This window comes from Lynx rufus, unplaced genomic scaffold (assembly GCF_022079265.1).
Source record: "Lynx rufus isolate CCGP_SWC_20201006 ecotype Redwood Valley unplaced genomic scaffold, mLynRuf1.p SCAF_5, whole genome shotgun sequence".
NCBI classification, from domain to species: Eukaryota; Metazoa; Chordata; class Mammalia; order Carnivora; family Felidae; genus Lynx; species Lynx rufus.
The window spans coordinates 26,766,157-26,785,796 of record NW_025814867.1 but is presented as its reverse complement, the minus strand read 5'-3'; the positions used below and the strand labels follow the sequence as shown (position 1 = coordinate 26,785,796).

Sequence of the window (19,640 nt, the reverse complement as noted above, 5' to 3'; positions counted from 1 at the left end):
ACTATAGTGTCTATAAAACAATAAAAGTTCATTTCCCATGCCAGGAAATCTTGGATGATATTCTTTAAGTTCAAAATATTTTTCCAGGGTATGTAAGCTGGCTACACCCTTTTAGAAAGGGAAATGAATAGCAAATGTATTTCTTTATCTGTAGGTGCATTAACACAGCAGTAAAGTACTTTCCCAGCAACCAAATTCTGCACATTTTAAATGTAACTTCTATTTTCACTTCCATTTGCTCTGCCTGGCAAAGAAGAGGAGTGTGTTTCAAGCTACAAAAATATTTTCTTGATGAAATATAATAGCTAGTTCTATGAACTTCTGCTCAAAAAATGCAATGCATAATAAATGCAATATATCAAACCAGTTTTTATTTGTGTTCGATAAATAGCACAAATAATTGAGAACGAAGGTGGAAGGAATTGGAGAGAGCTAGATAACTAAGAATGGAAAGGAAATGCTGGAAAAGAAAAAAGAGAAGTCTAATTTAGAACCCAGTCCAGGCATTTAAGTGTATTTTATTGAAGTTATCTCTTCTTATTGGATAAAAATTTTCATTTATAATTTCTGTGCTCTTCCAAGAAGTCAGGCACAGAATCTTTTTTTAAAAAGTACTCACTGAAAAAAATACAACCAAACAAAATAAGTAAAAAAGACCCCAAAATGTTAAATCAGCAATTTCATTCTTAGTATTTAGATAGTATGGAAGTTCCTCAAAAAATTAAACTTAGAGCTACCTTATGATCCAGCAATTCCACTTCTCGGTATATATCCAAAGGAAATGAAAACACTAACCAAAAAAGATATCTGCATCCCTGAGTTCACCACATTACTTACAATAGCCAAGACATGGAGGCAACCTAAGTGGTCCATTGATGGATACAGAAAATGTGGTATATATACAAAATGGAATCTTTTATTCAACCAAAAAAAAAAAAAAAAAAAGGAGAGTTGCCATTTGTGACAATATGGATGGACCCTGAAGGCATTATACTAGATGAAATAAGTTAGAGAAAGACAAATACCATATGGTCCTGGTAATATGTGGAGTCTTAAAAAAGCAAGAACAGAAAAAAAACCAAAAACCTCCAAAAACTTAACTCTTAGACACAGCGAACAGATTGGCAGTTGCCAGAATTAAGGGGTGGTGGGTGGATGAAATGGGTAAAGTGGTCAAAAGGTATAAACTTCCGTTTATAAATAAGTCATAGGGATATAATGTACAACATGGGGGACTGCAGTTAATAATACTGCATTGTATATTTGAAAGCCGCCAAGAGAGTAGATCAATCTTAAAAGTTTTCAGCACAAGGAACAACTGGTTAACACCATATGGTGATAAATGTTAACCAGACTTAAGGTAGTGATTATTTCACAACCACATATACATATCAAATCATGTTATACACCTGAAGCTAATAGGTTATATATTGGCTATATCTCAATTAATACTACATATATGTGTGTGTGTGTGTGTGTGTGTGTGTATATATACACACACATATATACACACATATATGCATATACATACACACACAGGTTTTAAAATTGAGCACAAATAAAAACCAGTTTAGCATACTGTATTTATTATGCATTGTATTTTTCTGAGAAGTTCATAGAGCTATTTTACTCCACCAAAGAAATATTTTTGTGTCTTGGAACACACATCTTTACAAGGCACAGAGTATGGAAGTAAAGACAGAGGACTTATGCCAGGACTCACTTTCCTAACGAGCCATAAAATTCGGCAGAGGAATAGAGTTTTGGACTTAAAATGACATCACTGGCACCCTCAGCTAGCAGAGTGAGTAGGCCAAACTTTCACCACCCTTCCCCTAGCGGGCTGCTTTCTCGCTCTCTTTGCCTCAGCCTTTTCTCCTGATTGGTAATTTTCCCCGCAGCCAGTACCTTCCTGCCTCAGCTTCGGGGGCTTTATATAAGTGCTTTGCCAGCTCTGTTCTCAGAGGTTTCCCAAGTTTCCTCACAGTCGTGCGCCCCACTACCCACAATCAGCCATTTTTATCACAGTATAGGCTACCGGAGCAGTGGGTCTCCTTGTCTAGAATGGCTCTTACTGTCTTTCTTCTGGAGCCTGGTGTTCCAGGGGGGCCTGGCCAGCCTCTTCTACCCTGTCAAATGAACAGACAGATGGGTTACAATAATTACACAGCCCTGACACACTTTCTCTTCAACATCAGCTTGTGCTCCAGGGAGGGTGGATGGGTACACACCAACTAGAGAGTTATCCTCCCTTTGGAGTGCTCCCACTGGTTATAAACCATACGTCTATGTGGGTAATGAGGAACGACAGGACAAAATGCTAATGCATGGCTTCGTCTGTTCATCACCACTGTATAACTTGTGTTTGGGGTACAAGTTATCGAGTATTTAAATCAAACGATCCTCACTGTGTTGCCACAGAGTGGCTAACTGAAGCATGCCATGTGTCAAGCTGGTTTGGATTTCTACCTTTGGACTTTGTGTTCTGTTTTGTCAACCTTTGTAGATTAACATCCTTAGGTGAAAAAAACCTCACAATACTCCTAAGTCTTCCCAAAAGAGAAAATGAAGGAGAAATTATGAGTTTATAAGGAGATGTGTGAGACTTAACCTTTATCACTTAGTAAAAACGACAAATAGCATACGCTGGTTTATGATGTGGCAGGTTACATCATCAGTAGGCTGTTGATCCTAGTTTGTAGATGAGAAAATTGAGGTTTACACAAAGTGGCCCAAGGCCACAGAGCTGGTAAGGCACAGAGTATTGAAACAGGACCTGGGCCCCTCCCCAAAGTAAAGTTCTTTCCACCCTATCAGACATCTCCTCCCAAGTGAAGTCACCTAGGGAACTTTCTCATCAACAAGATCCAGAGAAACACATTTTCCAGATAATTATTTTTAAAAGTCTGAGAAACAAGGCAAGATGATCCAATTATGATCTCTGAGGTTTCATGAGATTAATCCCAAGAGACTTATCTTGAGAGTATGGGCTGTATGGATCTACTAGATCTTTTCCTTTTTATCAGGAACTATGAATAATAGGATGTCTTCTTAGGGTATGTGACTTCTGGACCCTGGGAAGGCTAACAACTCATTGATTAGTTCTTCCTATCAGCTAGCTCTACATTTTAAGTTAGAGCTTAGACATTTGCATTCATAAATGAAGACCTCAAGGGTAGGGCTTGGTGAAGCCCATCACCCCAAATTCAGAAGAACAAGAGTGTGTTTCTGGAGTCCTCGAGTAGCAGATAAGGAGGAGGAAAACATATTTCTTCTCCTAAAAATATTCTTTCTGTATCAAGTAGGTCACATCCTAACAAGGTTACTCTCAAATGCCCACATAATTACTTGTCTTCCACGTTCTCCTTTCAAGCCCTTGGGTCCTTCTATTGTGCTGTCAAATCCAGGAACTCCCTAAAAACCAGAAAATAGAACAATTTTGAATATTTCTCCTTAAAAATGTAACTATAACGTATTTACTCACTGCCCACTGCCCGCTCCCACCAAAAATTGACAAGAGAAGTCCAATACATTTGAAAGCATCAACAGGAAAACATTACAAATGGCTTACGCGTGATTTCTTTTCCTCCTGTGCTCTGCATTATCAGTAGAAAGTGGGGACCTGAGGTGAATGTGTGTGTGGGGAAGCAACAGCTCACCATAGAAGGCATAGCCAAGGGAAGCAAGGGTGACATGATTTGTTTCTGACAATTCTCATCCTGGGTCTGGACATACCCCTTCTTGCTACTGCCCTCCTTTCTCTTAACTTTTGTTCTTCTTTCCTGGGGTTTATGTTAAGTCTATACTTGAGGGTCGGTAGATTTTTACTCTCCCTACTTTTGGGAGAAGGCAGACGTTTGTAATGGGTTCTACCACAAGAAAAGAAGTACACCGGGGAACACTGAGGACTGTACCTGCCACCCATTCCCTCTTTGTCCTCTTGGATGCCTGGTAAGCCTTCTAGCCCCATATGGTCATTCCTACTTTTCCAATTTTCAGAACATTCTGGAATCTCGCATTTTGCCCAGTATTTACACAAACATTCCAGCAGGAACTCATTGAAAACAGGCAGATGTTGTGGGCTATTATCCTTAGCAGGCCAAACTGAAAGTTTTTCGTGGGTAGTTAGGACCACCAATAGAGCAGTATCACCATGGTGCTAGGATAATCAATTGAGCGAGTCAATTCAGTCAGTAAACTGAGAGGGGACAAGAATTATCCAGTCCTGCTGAGTGCCAGCTGTTGGGCTGTTTGGATGATAGCATCCCAGATTACCTTCATCAATCAATAAGTAATTTGAGATCACCAACAGGGAGGTGTCATTGTTCCAGATGCTTAGAAAGATTTTTAAACAGTCTATACACTCACAGAGTTTATAGGCTAAGAGAGCAAAGAAGATGAGTTTAGAATTTACTTTATAACTAAGATTACCAGAATTTATGTGAAAAATTACTTCTCTTCCCCACATACCAAAGCCAAAGATTGTATTCTACATTTTCTGTTTTAAGTCTAAATATTTGTCTGTTAAATTCTCCAAGAGGAGTATAACTTAATTACAATATTAGAGAATTGTATTTTGGTGAAAATAGGAAAAGAATGGTAATGTAAAATCCAAAATTTTATTCCATTGGATGTAACACAACTTATTGTGATCCAACTACGAACTATTTAATTGAAGAGATGACATTTTAAAAGTCATACACTAGCACATTCTATAGAATAGAGCATCCTAGTTTGCATGTGGACCCATTGTTTGGTCAGTCTGGCTAGATGATCTATCCATTGTTGTAAATGCAGTATTAAAGTCTCCTGCAATTACCACATTCTTATCAATAAGGTTGCTTATGTTTGTGACTGTTTTACGTATTTGGGGCCTTCCGAATTCAGTGCATAGACATTTATAATTGTTAGCGCTTCCTGATGGATAGACCCTGTAATTATTATATAATGCCCTTCTTCATCTCTTGTTACAGCCTTTAAAGTCTAGTTTGTTTGATATAAGTATGGCTACTCCAGCTTTCTTTTGATTTCCAGTAGCATGATAGTTCTCCATCCCCTCACTTTTAATCTGAAGGTGTCCTCAGGTCTAAAATGAGTCTCTTGTAGACAGCAAATAGATGGGTCTTGTTTTTTTATCCATTCTGATACCCTGTGTCTTTTGGTTGGAGCATTTAGTCCATTTATATTCAGTGTTATTGTAGAAAGATATGGGTTTAGAGTGTGATATCTGTAGGTTTCATGCTTGTAGTGGTGTTTCTGGTACTTTGTGGTCCTTGCAACATTTCACTCACAGAGTTCCCCTTAGGATCTCTGATAGGGCTGGTTTAGTGGTGATGAATTCCTTCAGTTTTTGTTTGTTTGGGAAAACCTTGATCTCTCCTTCTATTCTGGATGACAGGTTTTCTGGATAAAGGATTCTTGGCTGCGTATTTTCCCTGTTCATCACATTGAAGATTTCCTGCCATTCTTTTCTCGCCTGCCAAGTTTCAATAGATAGGTCTGCTATTACCCTTATGTGTCTACCTTTGTATGTTAAGGCCCATTTATCCCTAGCTGCTTTCCAAATTCTCTCTTTATCCCTGTATTTTGCCAGTTTCACTATGATATGTCATGCAGAAGATCGATTCAAGTTACGTCTGAAGGGAGTTCTCTGTGCCTCTTGGATTTCAATGCCTGTTTCCCTCCCCAGATCAGGGAAGTTCTCAGCTATGATTTGTTCAAGTACAACTTCAGCCCCTCTCTCTCTCTCTTCTTCTTCTGGAATTCCTATGATACGGATATTGTTCCATTTGATTGCATCACTTAGTTCTCTATTTCTCCCCTCATACTCCTGGATTTTTTTTTTCTCTTTTTCTCAGCTTCCTCTTTTTCCAAAATTTTATCTTCTAATTCACCCAACCTCCCCTCTGCCTCTTCAACCCGCACTGTGGCTGCCTCCATTTTATTTTGCACCTCATTTATAGCATTTTTACATTCATCATGGCTAGTTTTTAGTCCCTTGATCTCTGTAGCAATAGATTCTCTGCTGTCCTCTATGCTTTTTTCAAGCCCAGCAATTATTTTTATGACTATTATTCTAAATTCTTGTTCTGTTATATTGCTTAAATCGTTTTTGATCAGTTTGTTAGCTGTCACTACTTCCTGGAATTTTTTTTGAGGAGAAATCTTCCGTTTCATCATTTTGGCTAGTTTTCTGTCCCTTATGTGTTTTAAAAGCTTGTTGTGTGCTCTGAACCTCTTAGCAGCCATTGAAACCTCTGTTTACTCATCTGACTTCCCTGTGTGAACACCTCCTCGTCCTCCAGGATTTTCACTGCCATCCTTCTCAAAGAACTCAAGAACTTATACATGCAGAAATTTAATTCTGAAATTAGTATTTGGGTATTTTCTAAATCTCAAGCTTTCAGCCCCAGCTTATGTGCTTCCCATCACTGGGTCAGCTCCTACCTCCACGCCTCCCTCCCTTTCGTTTTCATTTTCACTTCCCAGCAATGTGGGGAGAGGAGACAGCTGAAGATGCCAGTGGGCAGGTGCACCGCTGTGCCTTCTTCTGCACCTCAACCTGGGCTCCACTGGGTCGCTCCCACTAAAAGAGTACAGCGCCCCAACCACCATACAGACCTACAAACCCCGTGAGGAGGGAGTGGGCGGAGCAGGCGTGGACCTACGTGTCACCCGCCTGGCAGCCACACCAACATCCAAACATCAGCTCCCCTGTTTGGTCAGTCCAAATATGAATTGTCCAGTCTGTCAATTTCTTCCTATGCAACTGGACCAAAGAGCGTCATCTAACACAAACTGATAAAACGTGGACTTCTAACAATGATATGCTTTAGAATGACGAACCTCACTAACCTGTAGCTGAAATGATCTAATTGAGTTTTCTCCCCAACATCACTTGAGATTACATGAGATTTTCAAAAATGGGAAATTCCCAACAGACAAACTAGCTTTCATTTGATCAGCAGTTGACTGAATAGGCACAGATTGTAAGGAATTTGGGCCATTTGTATGTATTCTATGAATAATCTGATCATATGTGGACTCTACGTATCCAATCTTGCTCTCCAAATTTTCCTGAAATAGTAACCCACAAAAACCACATGTGAAAAAGCTCAGAGTGTTGTCTTCGATTCGAGATTCCCAAGTGGCTAGGAAGAATTACCATGCATTAAAAAACTATCTAAAATTACTATAGTGGCAAACAGCCTATCACAAAAGTTCCAGAGGGTTGAATTTTCAGCCATCTCTAAGTCACTGAACATTACAAACAAAAAACAAACAAAAAAACCCTTTTACATTATTCAGTTTCTTTTGAAAGTCTTATGTAATCAAACAGACAATTTAAGAGTTAGGGGGGATTCTGACCAAAGTGAATGGCAATTTTATAGCAATATCCCAAGTAAATTTTTGGGCATCATATATAGATGACTGAAAGGTCTTTGCATTTGAACTAGTATTTCTTATTTTTTTAATTTATGGATAGTTTTTGTTTTTGATTACATACTCTGAAGCTGTTTCAAAACTCTCAAGTTATCAGGCTATTATCAGAAGACGTCACTTAATCAACAATGTTGTCTTCATGTGTAAATTCCTCTGCTGTATAAATAGTTATCTTCAATGTATACCACTTATATTTCTCGATATATTGTACTGAATTCTTTCTCTGATCGATCCATTGTCTTTAATGACTCCTCCCCCAGTATACAAAGTCCTGTGAGATTCCCAATTGCCCACATCCTTACCAGCACTTGGTGTTGTCAGTTTTTAAAAAGTTTAGCCATTCTGATGCGTGTGTACTATACCCACTATGGTACATTGCTGGTGGGAGTGTAAATTAGTATGAAGTTTTTTGAAAACTGGCTTAAAAGGCTGAAGCTTATTATAGGCACATACGTTATCATTAGGCATTCTACTCCTGAAGTACAGACCCAGTGGAAATGAATATAAAAGCCAATCAAAAGCCAAGTACAAGAACATTCATAAGAGTGCTATTTATAATAGGAAAAACCGGGAACAACTCAATTATCTATCGACAGTAGAACGGATAAATAAATTACGGTATATTCCCACACTGGATTACTATTCAGCAATGACACTGAATGAACTATTGTTGCCGGCAACAGCATGGATAAATCTCACAAGCATAAACTTGAGCAAAAGAATACAGAAACAAGGAGTGTATCCTATATAATTCCATTTACTTAAAGTTCAGGGACAGGTAAAACTATGTTTTAGGACACTGATTACCTTTGGGAGGGGCTGGTAATGAATGAAGTAGACGCGGGGAGAGGGCTTTGGGGTTGCTCTACTGTTGTCCAATGTTCTATTTCTTTAGCTGGGTGCTGAGTCACAGATGCATTTACGTTCATCAAGCTGCGCATTTATAATCTGTATACTTTTCTGATGTTATAGCTCAAAACTAAGTTCTAGAGATCCAATGCCCCACATAGTGATGATGGACAACAATACTGTATCATATGCTTCAAAGTTGCTAAAAGACTAGATCTTAAATGTTCTCATCACAAAGTTAGAAATGATAATTATTTGACATGATACAGGAATTAGCCAACCCCATGGTGGTAATCATATTGCAATATATAAATGTATCAAATCAATACCTTATGACATCTTAAATTTACACAGTGTTCCATGTCAATTATATCTCAATAAAAAGGCTTAATAAACATTTAAAAACAAACCGAAATCCTAATTCATTAAGGCTTTGGAGACTTATTTATGTGTGGGTGGGGCGATGAAAATCCTACAGTACTGACGTTCCCCTGGAGTTGGCGTATCCCCCACATCGGTGTGGGTTGTGCCTATTCAGCCAGGTTGTATCCGGGAGAGCAGGTACCTTTGGGTCATAGGTTTTGCTGAATACAGTCTTAGCTGGCTTGGAGTCAAGAAAATTAAGCTCATACTCTCAATTGAGAGAGACTGCTAAAGAACGGAAGAGGAGAGATGGCTTTGTTACTTCCATTCTGACCCTATTTTGAGGTATTCAGAAGAAAATAATGGAGGGTATTGAAGTTCCCTGATGGCTCTGAAGCACAACAATTCTGAATATGTAGTCTCAAAAAAAAAATACATGCACAAATGATGGGCAGGGTCTTCTCACTGTCCATGTTCATCCCACAGATAGCACAAGGAACTGCTTTTAAAGCTCTACAACAGTTGTACCTATGATGATTTAAACTCAAGATTGTTGTATCTTAAAGTGGGTCTCTCTCCTTATCAAAGCTGATGGAAACTAAGCTCTGTTTAGCTCACAGCCCACACAACCCCGACACTTACAGGGTCTCCTCGCTGGCCCTTTGCGCCTCGGTCACCAGAAACCCCTCGCTGTCCCGGGCTTCCCTAAAGATAATACAAATCAGAAGAAGGATAAGACGAGATTTTTTAATAACACTAGTAAGAACAAAGAGCTTCCCCTCTCCCTGATTTGAATAACTAAATACCTTTCTCCTAAAGCTTTTTCTAAACCGGACAGAGGGACAACCCAAAATAGTTTCAGGCATCATATAAATAATTTAAGAGTGACCTCAATTATTTACCACAGTAATGAAGTCTGTGTCCCAGACACATTTGTTGTCTTGTTTAGTTTTTACAGCTACTTTATAAACGAGGTATTGTTTATATCTTTCTTGTAATAAAACAGCTGAGATTCAGAGAGATTATCCATTTCCCCCAAGGTGGTTGTGTCAACTAGAAACTGGGGTTCCGACTCAACTGTTCACACCCTGAAGACAGATAAAGAAGTTGATGGAAGTATGGCAGCTGTTGGTGTCTGTTCTAGATGGGAATGAGTGGCACACATTTTCAATGTGCTACTCCGCACCACAGATTCTTGTCAACACCCTGTTACCATTCTTGGTGTGGTAGCTGTTTTTCATCATGGTCCCAATTCATCACTCCTCTCTGTATCTATGCTCTTTGCCATGGAACTCTGCAATGCTTTCCAACTGTGGTAGGGCAAGAGTCCCCACCCCTGAGTTTGGCCATGACTTCATCTGAGTTCCAAGTCTAGGCCTCAAGAGAGAACTTGTGTGTTTCTCCTTGTTCCCTTGTGCACCTGCCATGGCCACAGAAAGGTTAAGGCCAACAGAGCCAGGCAGCGCTCTCTGGCCCCAGGAGGAGGATCAGAGACATGAGGAACAAAGCCCCCAGCCAGCCCATTGACACACAAACCAAGGGCAGCCATGCTCAGCCTAGACCAGTGATCTAGGCTGTGAACCTCAGACACATAGGAAATAATTTACTGTTGCATGCAACTAAGGTTTGGTGATTGTCACAAAGCAATTTTGTGGCACTAGCTGCCTGACACACTTAGGGTAGCGGTTCTACTCTGTTAGTCACACCTTTAATTGCCAGGACAGTTTGCTGTTCTCTTTATTGAATCCTTACCTGGGATCCTTCATCACCCTTTTCTCCTTTTTCTCCAGGAAGACCACTTTCACCCTAAAACAGAAGGATAAACTCAGATTTCTGTCTTCTCAATGGGAAATAGCTCAGAAGGGTCTTTATGGGACACAGAGAAAGCTCTACCTGTTCTCCATTTAATCCACCAATTCCACTTTCTCCGACTTCTCCCTGAAAACACAGATGTGATCAGAAGAGTATGTTACATTTATGTGGAAACACATCTGAAAGTCTAGTTTTGTCTTTCATATACAGCCTGGTCCTGAGCAATAACAAAGATTACCGAGTAATAGAAACTGTGAACAGGGGCACCTGGGCGGCTCAGTAGGTTGAGCATCCAACTCTTGATGACGGCTCAGGTCATAATCTCACATTCGTTGGCTCGAGCCCCAGGGTGGGGCTCCACACTGGGCGTGGGGTCTGCATGGAATTCCCTCTCTCCCTTTCTCTCTACCCCTCCCCCACTGGCATGTGAGCTGGCTCTCTCTCTCAAAATCAATAAATAAACTTTAAAAAAAATTTAAAAAAAGAAACAAACTGTGAACAAATAATACGCATTGCCTGCAATAAAAGACGGGAATAGACCGAATCAAATGGCTGGCAATAAAAAAGGAAGATCAAAGGAAATTTCATTTGTATAATCTACTGGTCAGTAGTCTCGAAAATAAAAATATTTCTAGATACCAGGTGGGCAGATAAATGGATATGTTTGGTACCATACCTCCTGTCCATTTAGTCCCCTGTTTCCCTGAAAATAGAAAGCGCAGTAGTGGTTAGTGTAGGAGAATGGAATTCATGTTAGGAAGACTTCACAATGTCTCATGCAACCCTTACCTTCGGACCTTTGGCGCCATAGCATCCCTTAGTACCTTGCTCCCCGACTGGTCCACTGGCTCCTCTTTCTCCCTGAGAAAGACCACATACCTAGATAAGCTTTTTCTATTGTAATCTGGATTCTGTCTTAGAAATTTTTACAAGTTTTGTGTTGGAAAAAAATGTGTAACTGCTCATGGTTTACAGTCCAGAATTCATGCTTATTAAAGCTGAGCATGTAAGACAATCAGAACTACTCTGATGACAGCCCTTTGCTTTGGATCCCACCTGGATACTGCCCTGGGTGGGGTGGTATCTAAATAAAACAGACATAAAACAGTTGTTTAACTGGCAGCTAAAATGTATTCTCAAAATGTCAGGAGATATTCCAGGAACAGATCATGAAGAATCAGTGAGGTATCAGAGGAAGATGCGCTGGGTATGACCTAAGCAAGATCTAAGCATGATTTCTAGTCCAAAATCTATCTTTTTCTTTCTTTCACCAAATATGATTCCTGCAATGCTTGTCTTGGTAATCCCACTCGTCTGTGAGGTCTTGTGAGTGGAAATGAGAGGTCGTCCCCTGCTTCTCTCTCCCCAGGTCACCAAATTCCATACATTCAACATGCTTAACATATCCACTTATACTATACTGCCCCCCAACTAAGATTAGGACTCCTCTGTCTTGCACCTACTACTGCAAGACTTCTACCTGTAACCCCTGCCTTACTAGCATCTATAACATTGTCTGAGTGTGCTTTCTAAAGCCACGCCCCCTCCATTTTTACTCCAATGACTGCTCATCCACTAAAAGATACCATCCAAATCTTCTGCAGGATATTCAAGACTCCCAAAAATATGGGTCTTGCTTGCCACCTAACCTCCTCTCACCGTGTCCTGGATTCCAGCCATGCTGGCCATGTGCCATTCTACACAGATTCGATTCTGACTCAGTTACATGCCCTTGAACACATTGTTGTCTCTCTAATAACATGTTCTTCCCCACATACTTTGCCTGAAGAAGTATCTATTTGTCCTTCAGATGTCTGCCTAAGCATTACCTCTAGCTTGCAGCCTTCCTCTCCCAAGATTCAACGGTTACCAAAGCTGTTATGGATTTGTTCTGCCATGCTTTGTCACAATGCACCTCATTATACCTTTAGTATAGTCCTTGTGTATAACAACTGGAAACACAACGGTCTCATTTGCCTTTCCACTAGTCTGAAGTTACCGGAGATAGGAATCATTTTTTCTTTTCTTTATTTATTTCTAGGGTCTAGCACTGTGCCTGAAGCATGGTAGAATTCCTTCATATATATTTGTTAAATGAATAAATGAATGGATAAGTTCATTCATGAGTGAGGTCTTTGATAAATAATGTGACAAATGGTAAGATGCTCAACAGATCATTGTTAAATGAATGCATGGATGGAAGGAAGGAAGAAAGGGATGGTTAGATGGATGGATGCAAAAAAGAGTAGAGGTCCTTGATAAACAATGTGGGGAGTTGGTTTACCTGTGCAAAATGGATCAGGAAGAGGGAAATGGCAGTGATTTGAGTCCCCTGGTGAAGAAAAGAACTTTCGCACTGAGTTCATTGTGCAGCATTGGCGAACAGTCAAAGAGGAGACAGTAGGTTAATAAACCATTATTGACCATCAGAAGCAAAGCCCGATGAGGATTAGGAAAGACCTCAGATTTTGTACATGAATTCTTAGACTCTGACTTTTCTTTTTTTCCCTCTGAGTTAACACAAACGATTTCCTATTGTAGATATGTTCTCAGGAATAAATACAAGTGAGAAAACCTTGACTTACAGCAATGCCTTCCTCTCCCAGGTAGCCCTCACTGCCTTTAAAGCCTGGGGATCCCTGGAAATAAGGAAAGGAAGAATGCATTAGCACTACACAGACCAAAAACCAGAGGTAATCAAGCAAAAATCTTTAACTTTAGTTTCACTTTACGGAGAGCTGCAAGGGTTTGGGAAAAAAAAAAATAGTTCTTCCTCCACAACTTAGGCTGTATTTACACACATAAAAATAAATATAGTTTTGGGGTGCCTGGGTGGCTCAGCCAGTTAAGTGACAAACTCTTGATTTTGGCTCAGGTCATGATCTCATGGTTTGTGAGCAGAGAACCTGCTTGGGATCCTCTCTCCCCCTCTCTCTCTGTCCCTTCCCAGATTGTACGTGCTCTCTCAAATTTAAAAATGTTTTAAGAATGTAGTTTTGAAACAAGCATCCAGATAACTCAAGTGTATGTGCATGTGTGGATCATAATATTGTCCATAACTCTCTCTGGGGTTATATATAGTGCTGGAATTTTTTTCTCAGACGAACATTCAAGTGCACAGAGCTATATTTGCCCTTGACAGACTAGAATTATCCTCTTTTCATTAAAAAAATCTTTCAGGGTTTACGCTACACATAGAAAAATAGGCCACACACATTTCTTTTCATTCTTTCTGAGCCCTGCTTAAAAAAAATCTGCCATTCTCCTTACATGAAGTTGAAGCATTCAGGAAATAGTCTGAACACTGTATACAGAGACACAAACATGTTGATTTGGGACTTATAGTGCCATCTATAAATTGTTCACAAATCAAACACACATGTAAAGAAGCAGTATTGAAATTATTAAACACATCCATATTATGTTTGTACATGTTTTCCCATTTCCTAAATCCCCAATCATGTTTTTTTTAGAAGAGTACATACATATTTTTTTGGTTAGGAAATACACGAATCTATTGTTGGTTATGGTTTTATAATCGGCATGTTTGTGCATACATCTGTGACATTTCTGGTCTGGTTAAAGCTGACTGAAACATCGCCACATCTTTTGCTAGGCTAGGGTGATCTGACCTCATTTGGTTTTCAGCAGACTATCCCAAATACTCCCTACTTCACTTCTATCACTCTGTAGTCATTAAAAATGGAAATTGAAATAACGCTTATTTTCAGGAGGTTTTCATTATTCAACACAGAGATCGCAGTTGATTTCTCTGTGTCGTTGTCATTGCTGCCGAACACTGAATAAGCAAGGATCTTGGTAGCCATTGCTCCCAACACTTGTATAGAAGGTTCTTTAGAAGACTCCAAAGGAAAGCCATGACTATCTAATTTGACATAGAAGATGAGGAATATCCTAAGTGGTTACCTCACAGGCTCTATCTTGAAGTTAAAAACCATCCTTTATTTCTACCTAAACTCATGTCTTTCAGACATATGACATTCACATATAGTGCACCATAAATCTTAAAATCACCTTTTTGCCCGGTGGTCCAGGATCTCCCATTGTGCCATCCCCTCCAATGCACTTGCAGAATAAACAGCAGCATGTCCTCTCAGCAACATTGACCTTGGCGGAGGGTGGGAAGTACATTACATTTGATGGCACTGCTTCCCAATCACACATACAAGCTTAGCCACGTCATTCAGACCTTTACCACCGTTTCAGAAGCCCGTCTGCCATTAAAGTGACCGTGCTCCACAGAGTGCCTGCGACATTCTTTAGCTGCTATCCTTCCTTCTGTGGTCTGCATTCTCCACCACATGAGGACTTCAGAATCAGATCAAATCCTTTCGTGCTCTCGAAATGCTTAGTTTAGCCACGGCCAACTCCGTGCATACTCATTTCCTGTTTCCACCCCATCCCAGCATTGACCATGATGTTGTTGATTACCTCATATAATGTTGCCCCCAATATTTTGTTCGATATGATGAATGCTGTTTGCTCCTTTTCCCCTTTTGTGAAATCTTTGTATGCTTGAGGATTTAGATAGTGTCCAATGTCATATGGCTTGCAATGGAGTCCAGTGGTAAACACTTCCAGAAAAGTTTGTAACAGGATTTCTAACACACCAATTACACACTCAACATTTCCAAAACACTTGCTGAGGGTGGGGGCACGGGGAGAAGATTCCTCTTTATACCCAGGCTGAAAAACCGTATTATAGATTGAAAAATGTCAGTGAATTTTATCCTGAACATTGTTGTCCTTTGAAAAACTGACAGATTCCACTGCATTTTTATAATTAACCCACAAGATTAAATTTTTAGGAAAATTCAGTTCTCAATAAACACCATGCTAGGCCTTAGTAGGGTAGAATCAATCTTTGTGTTGAGAAGTTTCCCATCAAAATTCTAGTGTGATGAACAATGAAAATGTTTTGTTATAACCATTTAGCAGTTGTGCTTCTGTACTTATTATTATATAATGTTCCTTTTCAGCCATTAGAAAAAATTTCTCCACAGGGGCCTGCGTGGCTCATCTGACTAAGTGCCGGTCCTTGATTTCGGCTCAGGTCATTATCTCATGGTCGCGGGACCAAGCCCTGTGTCGGGGTGCACACTGTCAGTACAGAGCACCAGCTGGGGAGGGGGCAGAGGGAGACAGAGAAAGAATCCCAAGCAGGCTCCACACTTAGTTGTGGAGCCCAAGGTGGGGCCAATCCCATGACCCTGGGATCATGACTTGAGTTGAAATCAAGAGTCAGATGCTCAACCAACCTGAGCCACCCAGGTGCCCCTCTATATTCCTGAAGTGATTTTTTTTACATAATTTCTGCACTGAACAAATTGTGTTTAAACATCTATTTGTATGCAAATTCTATAGGTGAAAAACAGCAGGAGCTAGCGTGTTATTGGAAAGGGTCTTGATGTGACTATAGATTTTATAAATCATCAGTGAATCACAAATTATTAGCCCGTCATTAAGGTGAAAGTAGTGCCATGTAACTCAGTAACCCTTCCTTCTATTGAGTTCATGTACATTTCTGAAAGGGGCATGACTGGAATGCATCTCCCATTGGCACTAGGTTCTAAAAAGAGTTCACAAGGCAAACATCTCAGTGAAGACACTGAAAAAGCTTTTGATCACACACACGGGACAACGTAGGAGGCCTATCATCCCATCACTCGTTCTTCCTCCAACATCGAAGCAGGTTGCTCTTTCTTTGGTTGAACTCCAAGTGCAATTGACTCTCCTTTACAGGCCACATTGCAGGGAAAACACACATCTTAAACACTAGAATTATACTCACTGTGGTAAGCTGGAACACTTAGGATCCACAAGGGCTGTGAACACTGGCTGGCTGAGGGAGCAGCGGATTCATCCTCTCACCCCAGATTCCCTCTGGCACTTATGTTCAGTGACTACAATTCGGGCGGGACTGTAGGTGCTATACAGTTTCTTCCTTCTTTTTTGCCTACCACATTAATTCAACTTGCTTTGACAGATCTCTATCATTTTTTTTTTTCAAAACACCCTCTTATTCAGGTTGTTCACTAATTCAGAAAAGCTTTTTTCATTCCCGAGTGAAATTCAGAAGCATAAATATTAAATCTATATACAAGACAGAAAGTTTAAACTCACCAGCCTTTTCTAAGTAACATACCAGTTGCTTTGACAGTCGGCTCCCAAGGTCCCTCATTCCAATAGTGAGCTGGGTCCTATACTCAAACCCTTTCCCGAATTCAGTGTAGAGAAGATCAGCCAGGTCACTTGAGTCGCTGGCTCCATCCAGAGCAACAGTTATGAGGGCGTTCAGGCCTATCCAACACAGTTTACTCCGGGTGAGGTGGGTTTGGTTATTTTAATCTGTTTGCATACGTACCTAAATTGTTATTTTAGGAAAACAGTTGCAAGAGGAACACTCATTTTGTTGTCAACTTCCCCCAACCACGCAATGTAAAACTGACAAGTGACAAGATTATCATCAGAGAACACAAGGAATTACATTTTCTTAAAACTAGTTAAACTGGAGACAGGCGATATTACAGTAGAACTTCCAGTTCCCTCATGATTTGAAGTGAGATATAGTGATGTAAAAAGGGCCCAGAGAGCATACTAAGATATACAGGAATTCATCTATCAAAAAAACAAGTGTTCTAAATTTTTGCCATTCAAAGGGGGATCCTTCGACAGCAGGACTTCCATCACCTGGGAACTTATCAGAAATACAGAATTTCAAGCCCCATCCCAGACCTACAGAATCCGAATCTGTATTTTAATAAAACCACCACATGATTTGTATGCACATTGAAGATTGAGAAGCACAGCTATAAAGCCCTCATAAGGAATCAATAATCCAGTTGGAATTATAATAAGAGACTGTTCGACAGTAAGAGACCTCTTGTCAGGCAATTAGAAACAAATGACATATAATCATCCAGAGCTGTAGCTCATAAGCTTTGGAATTTTATAGACCAGAATATTTCAAAGAAAATGTTCAGGGACTGACAGAGGGTTGACTTACTTAGCACAGTATTAATTAATACAAACATGAAGTGATAAATATTGATTGATTATAACCTTGAAATGATAATGGTAATAACGCTGGCCATTGTTACGTTGGAGGTAACCATAGTAACTACTGTGCTCTCATTTATTAATAGTTACTATGTGGCTGGGGGTTGGGTAAGTGCTTTCCATGCATTATCTTATTTGTAAGGTACAAATACAACTGTATGGGTATGTAGGATTATAGCTGTATTTTACAGACAAGTGAACTGAAGCTTGGAGAAGTTAAATGACTGGCTCAAGCGGTATTTTTAGGTTTCTACCTGGAAAGCCTGATTCCAAAGCCTACTATCAAAGGATATCTTAGTAACAAAAACATACTAACAACATCATCAGAGTAAAGAGCAATCCTAAAATGGAATAAACTTAGCTTTATGAAAACCTGACTCCATTGGACTAAGTTTTCTCATTTCATTATGGATGGGTGAAGAATTCTTTAGATAGGACTTGGAAACCAATGAACTAGAAAAAGGAAATGTTCATGGACCTGAAAGTTCAGAATGCCTTCTAAGTGTAATATGATTCTGAATTATCTTGAATGAGAAGAAGAGAAGAATGAAGAGAACAAAGTTTCAGGGACATACTGGGGAGGTTCAAGTTATAGGAGAGGAAAGCAGAGTGGCTGGCTGAAATGGAAGGAAGAAGGAAACACCAAAGAATAGGGTGACGAACGTGTCCTGATTTGCCTGGACTTCCCTGGTTGTAGCGTTGACATCTCTGGCTTGTCTCAAACCAACAAGGCATTAGCCACTCTTCCAGGAATGAGAATGACAAGGAGAAAAGGGATGGTGAAGCCGGCTGGGAAACAGAAGAATGTTGAGTTCATCAACAAAGTTTAATGATCAAGAGAAGGCATGCTAATGGATCTATTTATAAGGGGAGAATTTTTCTTATAAGTTCCAGGAAATATAAAAATTTAAGAGTCGAGAACCATGGGATTGTTGTTTTGCAGGAAATATGCAATAACTATTATTTGTAACTGTTTTTCTCAGGATGGAGGACTCCGATTCTGCTCCTTTCAGACTCATCTAATAAGAAGTCAGATGATCTTGGGGCACCTGGGTGGCTCAGTCAGTTAAGCGTCCAACTTCGGCTCAGGTCCTGATCTCATGGTTCATGAGTTCAAACCCCGTATTGGGCTCTGTGCTGACAGCTCAGAGCCTGGAGCCTGCTTTGGACTCTGTGTGTGTGTCTCTCTCTCTGCCCCTCCCTAACTCACGCTCTGTCTCTGGCTCTCAAAAATGAACAAACGTTAAAAAAAATTTTGTAGAAAGAAGTCAGATATCTTAAATACAATTTATAAAAATAATTTCAGGAAGAAAAGATTATAAAACCTGAAAGAATAAACGAATCCCTGGGAAGACTCTAGAGCACTAGATTTAAAAAATTAAATTCAAACTCCAGTCCATATGGATTAGTTATAAAGCCACAGCCACCACTGAGGATTCTTTTCTCTTGGTGTCTTCTTGTATCACGATAATTGCACAGTTTAGAGAGATAGATAGATTGATAGATAGATAGACAGATAGATACCTGGCCTCAAATTAGGGAGGCCTTCCTAGGTTAATAGGTCATGGGGCCAAACATCAACTGAAATCACGTATGTTTAAATACAGGAATCCAGAACTAGAGGTACTCCTTACCCATATTGAGAGCCATTTAACACTTTTAAAAAAGCATTATGACCACCATCCCTTTATCAGTCCCATTCAAAGATTCTGAATTTGGGGGGTATTAAAAATCCAGCTTCTGGAGTTGAAGCTCATTTATTAGTTTTTCTTTGGGAGGTGGGAGAAAGAAGGTTGGTCTTAGAAATCTGGATTTTCCAAGGAAAACTTCATGGAGAAAACTCTTGATGTATCTTTTCCCCATAAAAGAAACGCTGGAAACAACAAAACAAAACAAAAACCCCAAAAAACCCTAGCCACCCACACTAAGCACTCTAGAGACTTATGCTCAGTCTTCACTAATATCTCCACCTCAGATCATAAAAAAAGTCCAAGACTTGAAAGAATAAAAAGAAATCAGCTTTAGCAAATAAAGGGCAAAATAAAAATTACTTTCCATCTGTAAATTCAGTTAACTTTGTAATTTGTTTAAGA

The 19,640-nt window shown here is 39.8% G+C and overlaps 1 protein-coding gene across 1 annotated transcript in view; it reads right to left on the bottom strand.

Moving 5' to 3' along the window:
- Positions 1 to 19,640, bottom strand: part of COL6A6 (collagen type VI alpha 6 chain) — a 118,096-nt gene that overhangs the window by 76,147 nt on the left and 22,309 nt on the right. The window contains exons 10-19 of the mRNA XM_047100389.1: positions 16,634 to 16,788; positions 14,503 to 14,595; positions 13,053 to 13,106; positions 11,257 to 11,328; positions 11,144 to 11,170; positions 10,549 to 10,593; positions 10,408 to 10,461; positions 9,298 to 9,360; positions 3,349 to 3,414; positions 2,076 to 2,129 (exon numbers count right to left, since the gene is read on the bottom strand). Coding sequence (XP_046956345.1) covers positions 2,076 to 2,129; positions 3,349 to 3,414; positions 9,298 to 9,360; positions 10,408 to 10,461; positions 10,549 to 10,593; positions 11,144 to 11,170; positions 11,257 to 11,328; positions 13,053 to 13,106; positions 14,503 to 14,595; positions 16,634 to 16,788 — 683 coding nt within the window. The remainder of the gene's footprint in view (positions 1 to 2,075; positions 2,130 to 3,348; positions 3,415 to 9,297; positions 9,361 to 10,407; positions 10,462 to 10,548; positions 10,594 to 11,143; positions 11,171 to 11,256; positions 11,329 to 13,052; positions 13,107 to 14,502; positions 14,596 to 16,633; positions 16,789 to 19,640) is intronic.